The sequence below is a fragment of the Gracilinanus agilis genome, chromosome 6 (assembly GCF_016433145.1).
Source record: "Gracilinanus agilis isolate LMUSP501 chromosome 6, AgileGrace, whole genome shotgun sequence".
NCBI lineage: Eukaryota > Metazoa > Chordata > Mammalia > Didelphimorphia > Didelphidae > Gracilinanus > Gracilinanus agilis.
In genome coordinates, this window is record NC_058135.1 from 277,481,573 (window position 1) to 277,499,867 (window position 18,295).

General features: G+C 35.1%; 1 protein-coding gene across 1 annotated transcript; it reads right to left on the bottom strand.

The window, feature by feature from the left end:
* Window positions 1-11,690: 11,690 nt before the first annotated feature.
* Window positions 11,691-12,638, bottom strand: LOC123252668 (olfactory receptor 1020-like; the record flags this gene model as incomplete). Its single annotated transcript, XM_044681935.1, has 1 exon — window positions 11,691-12,638. A coding segment is annotated over one exon (948 nt), but the record flags the coding sequence as incomplete, so codon positions are not given.
* Window positions 12,639-18,295: the final 5,657 nt, after the last annotated feature.

Here is an 18,295-nt window from a genome sequence, read left to right on the forward strand (position 1 = left end):
TATTTTCCCAAAGGTCATAATAATTTCCCCTTACCCAATGCAAAAATACTTTTTTAAGCCAATTCCTCTTTGAGATTGTTACAGTTCAAATCTACTGGGTATTCTCCTTCTCGTTTCAAAGGCATATTCTCCTTCTCTAAACATTCTCTTTGTCTCCAATGTTTCATAATCATCTTCTTAACAATGTAATATTGGTACTTTCCAAAGGATTGACTTTGTTCTCCTTCTTTACATCCTTTTATTAGTAATCCTGCATAGATAATAAGCCTTTAAGCCAGGAAGTCTTATGCTCAAGTTTCATGCCTCTCCCATAGTGGTTGTGAGATTTTGCATGAATCATTTAATCTCTTGGAAATACTCTAAAATTGCTAATTGCAGAAAGGGTGTTGATTTGCATTTTAGAGAGAATTTACTCATTTGGATTTCCCTATACAAATGAAATCACAACTCCAGTGTGTCCTTGTACCTTCCTATACTCCTTGGTTAGCATAGTGCCTGACATATAGTGACTTCTAAGTAGATGCTGAATTAATATGTGGTTAGTTTACATCTGTCACAGTGCTGTAAATATATGAACCACTTAATTCACATTAAAACATCTATTTTAGTTGTTGTTCATAAGATCAAGTCAATTCACTCATTGACTGATTTCTGTTCTACTACTTTAACCCAAAACTTATCACTCCATAGTCATTTCTTCTTCACCTCTACCCATCATTCATTTATAATATTACTCATCTTTTCCAAGACTCATTTTCCCCTTCAAGAATCACATGATGATGATGATGATGATGATGATGATGATGATGATGATGACAATGGTGGTTTATGTAATTATTTGAGATTTGTGAAATTTCTTATCTCTCTCCCATCATATCTTTTCTTACCTAGTCATCACTTCTTCCTAGACAAGTTCTTTGCTTTAGGCTTCCTGTTGAATCTCTTGGTTCTCTTTAAAAATCTGTCTTCTATTTTTTTGCTTCTAATTCAATTCCACTCTCCACCTCCTAAATATGAATGTATTTAAAGGCTATCTCTTAAACTTTTCTTCTCTACTCTCTCTGTTTTCTCCTTTGGTGGTCTCATTATCTCCAGGGATTCATTGATTCTCCTCTAGATAAATGACTGCCAAATATAAACATCCAGATCTAATCTCTGTTATTGGCAACTCCAGCTCAACTTAGCCAAAAACAAACTCAACACTACCTCCCCTACATCTGCCTATCCTTCATAGTTTTTTTTAAACCCTTGTACTTCTTTGTATTGTCTCATAGGTGGAAGATTGGTAAGGGTGGGCAATGGGGGTCAAGTGACTTGCCCAGGGTCACACAGCTGGGAAGTGGCTGAGGCCGGGTTTGAACCTATGACCTCCTATCACTAGGCCTGACTCTCACTCCACTGAGCTACCCAGCTGCCCCCCTTCATAGTTTCTTAATTCTTTTAAGGGCACCCTTTCCTCTTATTCACCCAAGTTCCAAACTTTGGAGTCCTCTTTGTCATACTCCCTCACCCTAACCTTTCAATTCTAATCAGATGCCAAGTCTTATTATTCCAACTTGTACAACATGTATGGAGTCTGTTTACTTCTCTTTATTTACATGGTCACAACTCTAGTTCAGATCATCTCTCACTTGGACTATTGCTATAATATCCCTTACTTCAACTATTCCTTTCAACAAGCCATAGAAGCTTTTCTTAGATGCCACAATAGTCATCCTTCCTCTGAAGAGGCAATGAATGAAGAGGAATGAATACTCTCTTTAAGAGTCAGAAGCTATATATTTGAATCCTTGTTCAAGTAGTGTGACCTTGGTACTTTAATTGGTTATTTACCTCTTTGAGCCTCAGTTTTCTCATATATAAAATGGGAATTGGGATATTTATAATAATTGACTCACTAGGCTGTTGTGAGGAAAACATCCTGAAAACTCTGAGGAATACTGAAAAAGTGAATTCTTTCAAAAGATCATAGTTTTAGAATCAATAAGACCATAGAGGTGATCCAGTCCAACATCATCATTTTATAGATATGGAAAAAGAGGCTCAGAGATAAAAAGCAAATGACTTGCCCCAAATCACATATTTTATAAGTGGCATAGCTCAAATCTAAGCTCAGTTCTTATGATTTACATTACTCTCATCCTCTAAACACTTGAGGAATTTTCTATTGCCTAAAGGACAAAATTTAACCCCTTCACTTTTGGATTTTTAATATCTGCCAGTCTGGCCAGGCTCTATTTTTCTCACCTTCTTTTATATTTTTCCCTTTAACACAAGTATCAGTGAAAATAGACTACTGGGGGCAGCTAAGTGGCACAATGGATTAAGAGGTGGCCAAGAGATGAGAAGTCCTGCATTCAAATCTAGGCTTCTTAGCTGTGTGACCCTGAAATCATTTAACTCCATTGCCTAGCACTTACCACTCTTATGCTTTGGAACCAATGCATGGTATTGATTTTAAGATTAAAGGCAAGAATTGTTTTTTTTCCAGAAACTAGACTACTAGCTATCCATATAAATGGCATCCCATCTCCCATTCCTTTTCACTAATCCAAAACTTCCTCTCTGTAGAGACTCATTACTTCCTCCTTTCACAAAATTTCTCTTCCCTAAGTGATCAGGAGCAATGGAATTTCCCTTGTGAAGTCTTTCTAATCCATCCAATTACAAATTATTTTTCTTTCTATATATTTTCCTAGGGCTCTTCTTTTTTCTCCATAATACCTTAACTTGTATTTGCTTAACTATCAATATTCTGTATTCTCCACAATAGAATGTAAACTACTCTAAGTCAGAGACTTCTCCCCCCATAGATAGATAAAGATAGATATGTGTGTATATATTCATATATGTATACATATACACATACATTTTTCATATGTTGGATTTCTACACTTTATGACAGTCTTGGATATAATAGTTGTTTGTTTCTATTTTAATAAAATTATGCTGAATTTAATTGAATTAAATTCAACCACATTTGATGTTCTGTGTTTGATTTCCTTTTTACCACTGACTATGTGGAATGTAGTACTGGATCTGGAATAAGGAATATTTGAGTTCAAAACCAACCTCAAATTCAAAGCCTGATACCAAAGTGACCCTGAGCAAGTCAAGAAAATGAGCATAATAATAGCTTCTATTTCCATGGTGGTTGTGAGGATAAAATGTGCTATTATTTATAAAACATGATGCAAACCTTAAAGTCCTACATAATGTTTACTGTTATCATTAGGGGGCAGCTAGGTGGTACAGTATACAGAGCACCATGCCTGGAGTCAGGAAAATTGATCTTCTTGAATTCAAATCTGACCTTATTAGTTATACAACTCTAGGCAAGGTACTTAACCCTATTTTGGAGAAGGAAATGGGAAACCACTCCAGTATCTTTTCCAGGAAAATTCCAAAGGGAGTCAACACAGGGTTGAACACAGCTGAAAAATGACTGAACAACATTATCATTGAGAGGGTGAGTATTAGATTTGGAGTCAAGAAGACCCGAGTTCAATATTACTTCAAATACTCGTCTGTGGGTATCATAATCTCAGTTTCCTTATCTATAAAATAAGATGTGAAAGCATTTAGAAGCTAGTTGGCCTAGTGTAGAAGGTAGGATTTGGAGTCAATGATACCTGAACTCAGCTTCTGCCTCATACAGTTACCTATTATATTTTTCTACACGTGCCATTTATTCTTTGTAGCCTAGATTTCTTCATCTCTCTAAATTGAGGATAATAAAAAATCTAGTTGAAAGCATTGTTGTGAGGATAAAATGGAAAAACCTATATAAAGCACTTTGCAACATTTTAAATGCTACATAATTTCTATTTATCATCATCATCATTATTTTTAAAAGACATAAAATCCTTTGCAAACATTAAAGTGCTATACAAATTCTGGCTATTGCTATTCAGAAATGTCTAATAATAAACTTCAAACCTTTGCAATAATTGAACAATTCTGCCCTCAACCTCCATTTCTCTCAGATCAGCATTTACTCACCATTGCCTCAATCAGTTCTACTTGGGGAAATGGGTAAGGAAAGCATAAAGTCTATCCTAGAGATTTAGAAACCCAGATCCTTGCTGCCTTTCCTACCTGCAGACTGACTGAGATATTCCAGAGGCCCACCAAGTATAACAGAGGAACAAAGTGATAGGGAATAATTTATAGGAAAATTAGGTACTTTTAAGTCATGATCCCTGGGCATTTTTCAGTCTCCCAGAAGGTACAATTAAAATGCTTCTCTGGGGAAAACTTTGGGCTAAAAATTGAACAATAGACTTGTGTTTTTATTACTTCCTTTCTCTCTTCTTAGCCCTGGAGGTCCCTAATATTCAGGCAACTTCTATTAGTGAAACATTTTCCTTCCAAAATCTCTATAAGGAAGGTTTATTGTAGAAGTTCTTGATTTTATTTTTAATATAAGAAAAATAAGGCATAGAGGGCAAAGTGACTTGTCGGGTGTTACATAGTAAACGACAAAGAGAGTATTGGAATTTGGGTCTCTTGACTTTGTCAAGTTAAAGCCACTTTTCACCACAATGTGCCAATAGTCATTTCCCCCCTCCAGATTTCTCTTTAAGGAAGCATTTTGGTTTCCTAAGTTCCACCCCAACTCACTTAGTACCATGGGAATTAAAGGAATTCCCTGGAAAGGGAACCCCCCCCTACTAGTATAGGTAGGCACTTTCTAGTACTGAAGAGTTGCCTGGATTATTGAAAAGATAAGAAACTGACTCAGAATCACACCAAGATTTGAACTCAGGTCACTCTGGCTTCATTTGCTTTAGTCCCTCCCTCCCCATTCCTAACAAGCACTTTCTCTTCACCTGTGCTTCATTGTTTCTCTCTTTTTTCGAAACACTATATAATTGACAGCTAGATGACTCACTGGATAGAGATTCATAGCCTAGAGATGAGGGTCCTAGGTTCAATTATGACCTCAAATACTTCCTAGATATGTGACCTTGGGCAAGTCACTTAACCCATTTGCCCAACTTACCCCTCTTCTACCTTGGAACCAATACTTATTATTGATTCTAAGAGAGAAGGTAAGGTTTCTTTTTTCTTTTTAAAGACACTACTCAAGTACTACCTTCTACTTAATAGCTTTTCTGATTCCCAGAAAACATACAAACATACACACAAGTGTACATGTGCATACATGTATTTCTATATAGAGGTATATAGCATACATGTACATACATGTTTCTGTATCACTATTATAAGGATACACATATGTGTGTATGCATATTTATTTGGGTATATATAGGCATATAAAGAGATGACTATGCATGTTTAGGTATATATGTGTTTATAAAGGTATGAATACATATAAATATATAATATATTACTTATATCTATAGATAATCGATATTTATATATATGCTGTCTCCCTTGTTAGGATGGAAGTCTCTTGAGAGAGGGATTATTAAATTCTTTGTTCCCTTTCATTGCCCAACAATGCCTGGCATGCAACTGAAGCTTTAAAAAATTGCTTATTGATTGATTGAAATGTGTAGGATGGAAAATTTAGACTTGGAAGAGACATTAAAGATGATCTAGTCTAAAACTAATTTTAGAGATGAGAAATGGGAGGTCTGGGCAAAGGAAATGACCTGTTTAAGCTCATACAAGCAGTAAACAAGAGAGAGGAAGAGCAGCTACCATAGACCATTGTTCCAGAAAAGGGGTAGTGTACTACAGAATAAACTGAAAAACTAGTTGAAATAATTAATAACTTTAGCAAAATTGCAGAATACAAAATAAACAAATCCATATGAATTATCAGTATTTCTATTTCAACAAATGCCAGCAGCAAGTGATAGAAACAGAAATTCCATTTAAAATAACTCTAGACTATATAAGATACCTGAGAATCTACTTTTAATTTTCCAATTTAGTCTTTAATTGTGGATTTTTTTTAATTCAAGGGTTTGTTTTTTTAGTTTCATGTTCAATTCATTGATCCACTTTTCTATATTTTATTGTTGTAAGATTTTACAGACATAAATTTTCCCCTAAGTATAATTTTGGCTGTGTCCTATACATTGTGATATGTTGTCTCTTATTATCATTTTCATTAATGAAATTATTGTTTCAATATTTTGTTCTTTGACCCACCCTTTTTTAGAATTATATTATTTAATCCCTAAATAATTTTATATGTCTTTCCATACAATCTTATTGATAATGTTGTATTATGATCTAAAAAGAATGCATTAATCATTTTTGCTTTTTCACATTTGATTGTGATGTTTTAATGCACTAATATATGCTTAATTTCTATGTAGTTGTCAAGTATTGCTAAAAGAAGATATATTCTTTTATATTACCTTTCAATTTTCTCCAAATATCTTTTAAATCTAATTTTTCTAAAATTTCCTTCCCTTCTTTCTTGTTCATTTCTTTTTTTTTGTTTGTTTGATTTATCTAGATATGAGAGGAGAAAGTTGAGGTATAATATAGTTTTGCTCTCTTGTTCCTCCTGAAGCTCATTTAATTTCTCTTTTAAAACTATGGATACTATACTAATTGGTGCATGTATGTTTAGTATTGATAATACTTTATTGTCTATATCTATCATTCATTTTATATCGAGATGTAATTTACTTCCTTATCTCTTTTAATTAGACCTACTTTTGCTTTAGCTTTGCCTGCAATCATGGTGGCTACTAATCTTTTGCTTGTCTTTTAACTTCAGATGATGCCCAATAAAAATTCTACTTCATCCTCTTACCTTTACTTTGTGTATGTCTCCTTACCTCAAATGTGTTTCTTGTAAATACATAAAATAGTATTCTGGTTTTTGATCCACTCTGATATCCACTTTTATTTTATGAGTGAGTTCATCCTGTTCCCTTTCACATTAATGATTATTAACTGTATTTTCCTTCTTTTTTATTTTCCTCTTTTGATCCTGCACTTTCTCTTCTTTCACTCTGTCCCTCTTCACATATGTATTGCTTTTAATCAACCCCTTCCACCTCCTTTCTGTTATCCATCTTTACCTTATTCCCCTCTTATTTCTTAACAGGGTTGGATAGAATTCCATACCCAAATGATTGTTATTCCTTCTTTGAGCCAATTCTGATGAGAGTAATTTTTAAGACTTGTTCATCACCACTCTTATCTTTACCTCCACTCTAATAGTTTTTTCATGCCTTTTTAGGTGAGATAATTTGCTCTGTTATTCCTCTCCTTTCCCTCTTTTCTTAGTGTAATCTTCTGTTAATCCCTTCTTGTTGTTATTGTTGTTTTGCGTATCCTATAACACTAATCATCTTACTTCCACACCTTCTCTCTAGGCATATTCTAATACTTATTTTTAAAAAACAAGAGTTACAAATACCATCTTTCCAGGTAGGTATATAAATAGTTTGGCCCTTTTGAATCTCTTAAATTTTCTTGCCCATTTACATTTTTATATTTCTTTCGAGTCCTGTATTTGAACATCAAATTTTCTGTTTTGGTAGAGTTTTTCATCAGTAATAATTGATAATCTTCCTTTATATTAAATGACCATTTTCCCCCTGAAAGAATATACTCAGTTTCTGGGTACATGATTCTGGGTTGTAAACCTACTTGTTTTGTCCTCTGAAATACTATATGCCAAGTCTTCTTATACTTTAATGTGGAAGTTGCTAAGTCTTATGTAATCCTGTCTGCAACTACACATTATTTGAATTGTTTCTTTTTGAATGTTTGCGGTATTTTCTCCTTGGCCTGGGAGTTCTTGAATTTCATTATATTTTTCTTCGGAGTTTTCATTTGGGGATTTATTTCAGTAGATTCTTTCAATTTGTATTTTACCCTCTTGTCCAAGAATATCAGGACAATTTTCTTGTAATATGGTAACCAGTCATTTTTTTTCTTTCTCTTTTTTTAATCCTGCTTTCAGGTAGTCCATTAATATTTAGATTTTCTTTCCTAGATCTATTTTCTAGATCAGTTGTTTTTTTCAATGATATATTTCTTTTATTCTACTTTTCATTCTTTTGATTTTGTTTTATTAATTCTTGCTGTCTCATGAAGTCATTAGCTTCTATTTTCCTTATTCTATTTTTTAAGAAATTATTTTCTTCCATGAGCTTTTGAATTTCCTTTTCCATTTGGTCAATTCTGCTTTTTAGTAAAGCCTTTTCTTTGTTAGATTTTTTTGTATCTCTTTTTCCATCTGACCAATTCTGCTTAGCATTGCTTTAATTTCTCTTCTCCATTTTTTCTCTGCCTCTCTTAATTGATTTTTGTAGTCCTTTTTGAGGTCTTCCATAGCCTGAGACCCATTTGTTATTTTTTGAAGTTTTTGTGTAACTATTTTGATCTTACTGTCTCCTTCTGAGTCTGTGCCTTGCTCTACTTTGTCTCCATAATAATTTTCTATGGTTAGGTGGTATTTGCGGGGTGTTGGTTGGATTTTGTTTTTTTTTTTTTTTGGTTTGTTTGTTTTTGGGGGGAGTTATTTGTTTTGGTGATTGGTGATTGCTCTTTTTCTCCTTGACTTAACTAAACTTTTAGTTTTATCTTAAAGGCAGGTGCTATACTCAGAGTGAAGGGGGCACTCTCTTAAACTTGTTTTTCCTGTCTGTTACCCTCAGCTCAAGTTCTGGGTTTCAGCAGGTTGCATTTCTTTCAAGGTGGTATTATGGCCTATGGGGTAAGAGCTCTGAAAGCCAAATCCCACTGTTGGATTAGTCTTCCCTAGGGACTGTGGGGGTGGGGTAGGGGTAGGAAGACTTGAAGGGCTTAGAGCATTGTGAGTTGCCTTGCACTGAGGCCAAGAGCCTAACCTCAGGCTTGAGCAGGGACTTTGGGGGTCACTCTGGGCCTAAACAATTCAAGGGTACTACAGACTGCTTTGTGCTGGGGCTTGGGGCTTCAACTTGGGATTGGGAAGGGACTCCATGCCACACTCTCGGCCTATAATGGCCAACCACACTGTGGGTTGCCTTGATCTTGGGCTGGGGGCCTCATTGCAGGCTTATGCTAGGGCTTTGAACTTCAAGGGGGTGGGTGTGGAGGTACTGTGCAATTGACTCAGGCAGGAACTCAGGGTCTTGATGTTGGTTTGTGCTCAGGTTCAAAACCTGAAGCAGTAGATGTGGGGTTGGAGGGCTTGCTATTGACTTGTGGTGGATTCCTTGGTATAGCCTTGCTGTGGCCTAGGTAGCCTTATAGTGGGCTGTGTTCCCCTTTTATCCCTCTCTTCCTATCTTTCAAGCTCTTTTCTACAGAAAAATTTCTTCACTTTATCCTCTTGTTGGTTCTGTCATTCTAGTATTTATTTTGAAACATTATTCTAAGTTTGGATAGAGAGAATTCTCAGAGAGTTTCAAACTTTATGTGCTTCTACTCATCATCATGGCTCAACATCATGATCATTATTCTTAAATCTTTAAATCCTTCCAAAATATTCTTATTGTATAAATTGTTGTTCTGGTTCTGCTTACTTCATTCTTCATCTAATTAATTCTTCTCACTGTCTTTATTCATCTGACCATCACTTCAATTCTGGTCCTCATCCTTTCCTATCTGGACCACTGCAATAGCCTGCTCTTCTGTCTGTTTCCATCTAGCTCCTCACTATTCCAAGTCCCCAGATCAGTGATGGGCAAACTACAGCCCATGCGCCAGATGTGACCCCCTGAAATGTTCTATCCGACTGGGCAACATTATTCCTAATCTTATGAATACAATGAGTAGGATACAATACAATGAAACTTCGAAAGAGTTGCCTTAGAAACAGACTGACAGATGAGCATTTCCTTTCCTTTGGCCCCTCTTTAAAAAGTTTGCCCATCACTGTACTAGATGGCTGCCAAAAATATTTTCCCATAGCCTATGTTCTCTAATTGGGGCTCTCTAATATTCAACTATTGCTTATATAGCTCCAAAGTTGAATATAAATGCTTCTTGGAATTCAAAGCTCCCACAAGTTGGTGCCAACCTAATTTTCCAGGTTTATGAACTTATAAACTTTCATGAACATTCTAGTAAAACCAGACAGGTTTATTACTGCCTGCATGTCTTTGAACTGACTTTCTAAAGTGTCTGGAATGAACTTCCTTACCATTTATTAGCATCCATCATTTCTTTCAACAGTGATCCCAGTCAAGACCAAATGAAACCTTTATGAATTCCCATAGTTGATGTTCTCCTCTTACTCCTACATTTTTACATTTTTGCCCCCAAAAAGAATGTCATCTCCCAAAGTGAAAGAACCCACCGACTTTAATTTTATATAACCAGAACTTAGCACAATATCTGATAAATGCTTGATAAATCATTTTGCTTTATTGATTGTACGATAGAAAACAGATTAAAGGGCTTGATTTAGTCATGGAAAGTGATGTAAAGAGGGAGGACAAATTATCATTTAGATTTTCCCTGGTTACATGTTGCACATCCCTGTAGAATGTAATATCTTTGAGAGCAGCAACCATTTTGATTTTTTGTCTGCATCCTAGGGATTAGCTTAAAGTTGTACAGATAGTGGGTACTTCATAATTTGTTGATATAGCAAACAAGAAATAGATTTTTTTTGTTATTTTTTTGCTCAGTCATGCAGCTACCTGTCTTATCTTAGGACTTTATATCAGAGATGTAAAATCTTTATCAATTCTCTACAATCTAGATTATCTTTTCTAACAGAGAATGAGGTGCCATTATTTGCTAAGAATTAGTTTGCCTAGAAAAATGACCAAGTCCTTACACTTCTAAGTCTTTCATGTCTGTCTAACCTCCATTTTCTGTATGTCCTCTTAGATTTTGGCTTAGAATTTGACCTTCAATATTGATGCTTAGGGGTGGTTCCAGATCAGTTTCTTTTGATCTCTAGTTCTTTATTCTACTCTCAGATACTGAACTATGATGTGGTAGTCCTAGGTTTTTGTACTACTTTGTTTTATGATTTATGACCATGTGACATGAATTCTAAAAGAGATAATCCAAGATGAGAAAAAATAATCTACTCATATACACAGTCAAATATACTTCCAAAGAAATATGTAAATACAAACACCATTTATTTGATTCCTGATTGTCCATCATATTATTCTGGAACCTGAAATGGGTAGAAGCATGACCAAAAATTTGCTTAAATAAAAAAATGATAAAAGAGTAAGCAATAAGGATAGGGGAACAGAGAATAAAACCTTTCAGCTAGAATAAGTGACATAGGTTAAGGCAAAAAGTCAAGGACATTTTCACTGTTTGATCAGGATTCATTTTGTGGTGAGTTCTAAAAAATCAAGAGTTAAAAAAAATTGGACAAGATCAGAATTTTGACAGAAAATCCTAAAGTATGAATTTAAGGAACTTGCATTAGATACACCATACGAAGTAATAAGTATTTTCATATTTTCATCTTATCTTTTAACCCAACAATATCTGTCAACTCTATCAAACTTTTCTTTCTAAAATGTATCTAAATAGCTGCATTTATCTGATATTCTTAACAAATATACAAATGATTTTTTTCTTTTTAAATAGAGCAATATAATCTTTACAATGAGCAAGATTTTTCCCAAAGATTTATGTTGATTTTTCATAATGTATTCATTAATTTTCTTCAAGCTACTATGACACTAAATAATGCTTTACATTTTTTACCATATCCTTCATCTCCACATAATTACTCAAGCAAATTAGAAAATAGAGTTCATTATTGAACAATTGCTCAAAAGGCCCTAAGTCATATGTCTCTGTAAAACCTTCTTCAGGGCATCTTTCACATCTTTGTTTTTTAAGCTGTATATAAAGGGATTGAGCATGGGAATAATCACTGTATAAAATACAGAGACTACCTTATCTTGCTGCATTGAGTAACTAGAGGTGGGACGTGAATACATGAAAAGAATGGTCCCAAAGTAAATGGTGACAGCCATTAAGTGGGAGGCACAGGTGGAGAAAGCTTTGCTCCTACCCTCAGCAGACCTCATCCTCAAGATGGTGACAAGGATAAAAAGGTAAGAGATGAGGATCATCAATACACAACTGATGACAATGAAGCTGGAGAAAATCATGATGAGCATCCCATTGATATAAGTATCTGAACAAGAGAGTTTCAGGAGGGGTGGTGTATCACAGTAAAAATGATTAATCAGATTGGAGCCACAAAAGGACAACTTGAAGGTCATACCAGTATGAACAGCTGCATTACTAAAACCACCCAAAAATGCAGAAATGACAAGCATGAGACAAATTCTTTCTGACATGATAACAGAGTATAATAGTGGATAGCAGATGGCCACATAGCGATCATATGCCATGATTGCTAAGAGGAAACACTCAATACCCACAAATGAGCCAAAGAAGAAAAACTGAGCTGCACAACCATTGAAGGAGATGGCTTTGTTCTCATCCAAGAGGTTTACCAGCGTCTTGGGAGTGATTGAAGAGGAGTAAGATGAGTCCACAAAAGACAAATTGCTGAGGAAGAAATACATGGGGGTATGGAGTCTAGGCTCAATTTTGATTAACAGGATCATGCCCAAATTGCCCACCATGGTGGCTGTGTAGATGAAGAGGAATATGACAAAGAGGATAAGTTGAAGTTTGGGATTGTCTGAGAGTCCTAACAGGACAAATTCAGTCACCTCTGTTTGATTCCGCACCTTGATTTCACCCATGTATCTAATTATTCATGCAGAACTAAGAAAGATAATATAGCATATCAGTGATTAGGATAAATAAATGAGAGATACTTTTCGGTACTGACAGGATAGTTCAAAAATTTTTATTCTAGTTCTTAATGCTATTAAATTTCTGTATTACTTTGATTAAATCACTTTTCCTTCCTTCATTCTAAGTTTATTCTGTGTATTATGAAATTTTTAGTTTAAAATTATTTTGGGATTAGAAGGGCCCTTAAAAAAAGATATTGAAATAAATTATAACATTGTAGACTTATTACTAGAAGAAGCTTTAGAAGAATATCTAGTCCAACCCCATTATTTAAAAAAAAGTTGAATCACAGGGTACTTCATGGTATGATAGTAAGGTCATATAATAAATGGCGTGACCAGATTTCAAGTAACTCTTGCCCCTAGAGCCACTTAACTTTTCACTGAAATATATGATCTCTAACATTGTGTGTTCTGTTTTCTATGTATGTCTTCAGCCTTGTATTTTCTTTAATTTCACTCAGACCAACTCCTGTTTACAGTGTAATTATTCAACAAAAATTCACGTAGAACTAACTTGCTAGGCACTAAGACACTAATTTTAATCACAGAGCTTATGGTCCAGGAAGATGATAAAACATAAACACAAGTAACTCTACTGAAAATTATCTCACAATAAGTTCTAAGGTGGAATCAAAGACATAGTTGAGTTCCAAAGAGGAATCTCATTATTAATAGGACAAATTATATTCTATAACCCACTGACCTTAGCCTTGGTTGAAGTGATAAGGACAAAACAATTTTGTGTTTGTGGAGCTAATGTGCCACAAAATATGAAGTAGACAAATAAATACACAGGCTAACTCAAAGAATTTGAAGGTGTAAACCTAGAATACTGAGAAGGTATTGGTTCTGACAACAGAACTAGGGAATATCAGAAGAGGAAGAAATTTAGAATAATTGATTCCATTTTATACAAGTTGAATGTTTGGTGCTAAAAGGGATCTGGGGAAGATATTCAGAAGACAGTTGGTTATAAACAACCTAGAGTTTAGAGGAAATATTAAATGTATGTGTGTGTGTCTTTGATGAATTATATTCATCTCGTCATTTCCTGCCTGATATTTTAGATTTCATGAGGTCCAGAAAATTAAACTCATCATTATTCAAGACTAAATCAATTTCAAAAAATCATATCTTTTTAGTTATTCACTTCCCTAGAGTTTCTCCTTCTCTCTTGTCAGAAAGGGTGACAACATTTGTGAGATCTTCCCAGACCCTTGTTTTGTGGAGGGTACCAAGGGAATTCACTTCACCATCTCTTCTACCAGCTGATCTCCTGGATTTAATGATCTTCAGAAACTCATTCTGCAAGATAAATCTGACAATAATTCACATCTTTTCAGATTATTTCCCATCCTGGATGTAGAACTCCATCATGTTCTTTGTATTGTGCCCCTGTGGGACTTATGAGAAAGATAACTAGCCACACTCAGAGGAAGAACTGTGTAAGCAGAAACACAGAAGAAAAACAACTGCTTGATCACATGACCTGATGGGAATATTATTGAGAATGTAGGCACTAAACCAGTGATGGGCAAGCTTTTTAACGAGGGGGCCAAAGGAAAGGAAATGCTCATCTGACGGTCTGTTTCTAAGGCAACTCTTTTGAAGTTTCATTGTAGTGTATCCTACTCATTGTATTTATCAGATTAGGAACATTTCTGGATCTGGCCTCCAGCCCTAGTTTGCCCATCACTGCACTAAACAATAACTCTAGTCCCACTATCAATAATACAGAATTAGGTCTTAATCAATGATACATGTAAAACCCAGTGGAATTGTGTGTTGGCTATGGGGGAGCGGGGATTTGGGGGAGAGAGAAAGAAGATGAAGCATGTAACTCTGGGAAAATATTCAAAAGGAAAATCAAAATTTAAAAAATAAATAAATAAATGCTTATTTACTCTGATCTTCACATATATAAACTCATGCGTCCTTGTGTATACAACAAGTTAGGCCCACAGTCTGAAGGGAAAGAATGGATTTAGGTTCATTGCAATTCTACTCGAGAGTGTGATTATTGAACATGATTTCTTCTTGATTGTGCCCCCAAGTTAGAGAGAGTTACTTCTCTCTAACAATTAACTTGAAGGTTGGCATCCTATCCCTGTACTAAGAAAATTAACTCTCTTCTGCATGTCTCCCAGAAGCATCCCACACTCTCATGCCTCAAAGGAACACAAGAAAATGCAAAACCCAGGTTCAACCCTAGGTATAAACAAGAAATAAGATTAGGTCAGTCAGATATCATCTTTAACAGAATAAAAGAACATTCTTCAAAAAGATGCTAATTGAACCTATGTAAAGTAACAGTTAATGATGGCTTCTTCCTAGTTGTTACTCACAATGTACCAGATATTTTTCCTTTAGCATTTAAACCACCTAATTGTGCTCATAACAAACACCAACCTACAAAACCCCAGGCTCTTTTATGTTACTGCTTATTCCTTTAGTTTTGACTACTCTCCCCTCCCTGGAGATGTGACTTTGAGGAGGAAAAACTTCTTCTAATGCCAATGTTGTGTGACAGTATGGGCTCAATTTGCAAAAAGAGCCAAGTAATATATAAAGCTGGAGATGGAATGGAACTTGGAGTGGCCCCAGGAGGGGGTTGGAAGTTCAGAATGTGAAGGAGGGTCAAGAGGAGGAGTTTTTTAACTGTCATTTCACTCCTGAGCCTTTGGGGGACCAGGGGGGCTGGTGGAATGGTGCTTGTTTGGGTTGAATCCTTAGTGAATCTAGATCCTATGTACCCCTATATTTGAGAATATTTGGAGGTCACAGCAAGTGATATCAATTTCTACAAACTTCAATTTACCATCCAAGAAGACATTGAACAGCAGTTCTCCATTTTGGCCAGGGAGCCCAGACTCCTGGCAGGAACAGGTGACCCTTCCCTGATCCAGCTTGATTCATTTATCCCTGTTACTCCCCTTTTATATTAGTTTAGAGATTATTGATTAGGAGATTGTAGGGGGAGAGGCTTAGTTACTGAAACCAACCGTCAGAAGTCCAGTGTTGCTCTCTCAGGAAGAAGACTATAGTTGTTAGGGAGCATATCCTTTCTCTCCTCCATCCTTTATTCCCCAATACCTTCTCTACCAGTAACCTGAATTTGGTTATCTTTTAATAAACCCTTGTTAGTTTGATAATTAGAGTTTGGTGCAGTTACAGTTGAGGGGGGAGGTGACTTGGAGTGGCTGAGGGGAAGACTGATATTATACTCCATCTCGAAGGGAAAAAGCCATTTGATTAGGAGACTGGGTGGGGCTTGTCTTTACATTCATGGCACTGAAGATTGGACCCATCTCACTATGGTCTCAATTGATCACTAACATCTTCCTTCAACAATTTCACTTCAGCTTTTCCATTTTGGGGAGCCCCCTTGAGAATTACACCCTCTAACATCTTCCCAGTGGGAGGTGAAGAGTTGCCTACTTTGACCCTTTGATATCTTACAAGTGGGGTCTTCAAATGTACACCCCATACATCATCAATACCCACATTATACAGTTGCTACCATTCATGACCATTGACTGTGATGTCATGTTACTTATCTTTACCTCTTCTTTTATTCAAGAGATCCTCCTGTACCTACCCTGGTCCCCAAATCTCAGTATTTCCTTGCCTCAGGGGAAAAGAAGAAAGCACCAAATACCAAATGTCTATATAGGTCCAGACAATTCTTGCCCTCTCTACAGACCCTCCTGAGGAAGTGCCATATATAGATTTGGCTGAATTAAATTTAGATACTTCAGCACCAGAGCCTTCTCATTATTCTCTAATGAACAAATGAAAACAACTAATATTTATTAAAACCAGATTACAAATTTAATTTAAAAATACTAATAATCTCCAAAAATGAACCTCAAAAGGAATAGTCATAGTTAAAATCCAGAGTCAAATGGCACAGTGCATAGAGTATTGGACCTGGAATCAGGAAGACATGAGTTCAAATCCAGCCAAGGACATTTATTAGATATGAAACCTAGGGGAAATAATTTAATCTCAGTCTTCCTCAGTTTCTTTAATCATAGAATTGATATAATAATAATACCTACTTAGGATTATTGTGAAAATCCCATAAGATTGTATTTGTAAAGAGTTTAGCACAATAACTGGAAGGACTGTTGTTATCATTATCATTATCTCCCATAGCAAAGAAGGGATATTGCAAACATCCAGAAAATTTAGTTGTCAAGAATTTATAATCAAGATGGCATGAAACCTGAAACATCTTATTAAAAGGAACAAATATTGTAATACCATATTTCATGAGTCAAAAGATACTTTTTATAACTAAGAATAACTTGCCCTGAAAAGCAGAACATAGCTTTTTAGGGAGAAAAAAGGATATTCAAAGCAGTAGAAGCCTTTAAAACAAATTTTGAAAAGACTAGTGTTGAGTAAATACTTTAAAATACAGTCTAGAGAAACCAAGAAAAGTACATTTATTGGAACAATTTGATAATGAATGAGGTTGAATGGTTATGTATTACTAACATACTAATAAGGGATGAAAAAAATAAGCCTCTTTGGAACTATATCTTCAAATGGTATTCAATTCAGGAAAATAGTGGTCCTGGTAATGGATTCATTCTCTTCCAAGTATTTGAACTAGGGAAAGAGAAAGGTAAGTAAGAGGAATGTACTAGTGAATAAAAAAGAAAGAGTTGGAATTTGTTATTTTTATGACTAGTATATGATACTGATTAAATGCCTTTGAATTTTATCATTTCAGAAATTATTGGTAACCCCTCAAAGAGCAGTTTCAATATAATTGTGGGGTGGAGAAATCAATGGTTTTATGAAGTGCTGCATCTAAGCTGAGCTGTCCTACATCACCTTAACTTAGAAAGAAATGTGCCAAATAAGAGTAGCCACAGAAAAAAAAAAGTTCATCTTTATGGTTCATATTCCTGGAGAAATAAGAAGATAAAGTAAAGAAATGAATAAGCAAAAAGAATTTCCATCACCATAAAGTATTATAGTGTTAAAGAATGTGAAGAAAATCTCTAAAAGGAAAAGAAAATAATTCTGTAGTAACCACAGTAAGAACACTAAAAAAGAAAATAAAACAACCATAAAAACCAAAGAGCAATAAAAATCCTAATAAAATATTAAAGGGACAAGATCAAAAGGAAAATCAGAACTTTTTAAAAAATACAATTTGGAAAAGGAGAACTGGGACCTGCTAATAACACAATGAATAATATGAAAAATGAAGGAGAGAAAAAAGAACTCAAAAATTTAGTGGTACAATACTTAAGAGTTAGTGCTGGACCTATGGGAAGTCAGGTAACATTTATTGTTATTACAACTTTTCTACATGACAGAACCCTGTTAGACTCTATCTAAAATGTTTCAGATATTAGAATTCAGTTCAGTTCTAATGTCTCTAGTGCCTAAGTATGTTCTATGTTCTATGTTCCCTTATAATTCCTAAATATGATGTTCTAAGGCCACTCTCAGCTCAGATATAGTGTCCCTTTATTAGTCCCTTTACATTATCATTATTTTATAACCTAATAGCCCATCTGGATCCATTATTCTAATCATCCATGAGCACATAATATTCAGTAATAGACATAGAGATCACAATATTT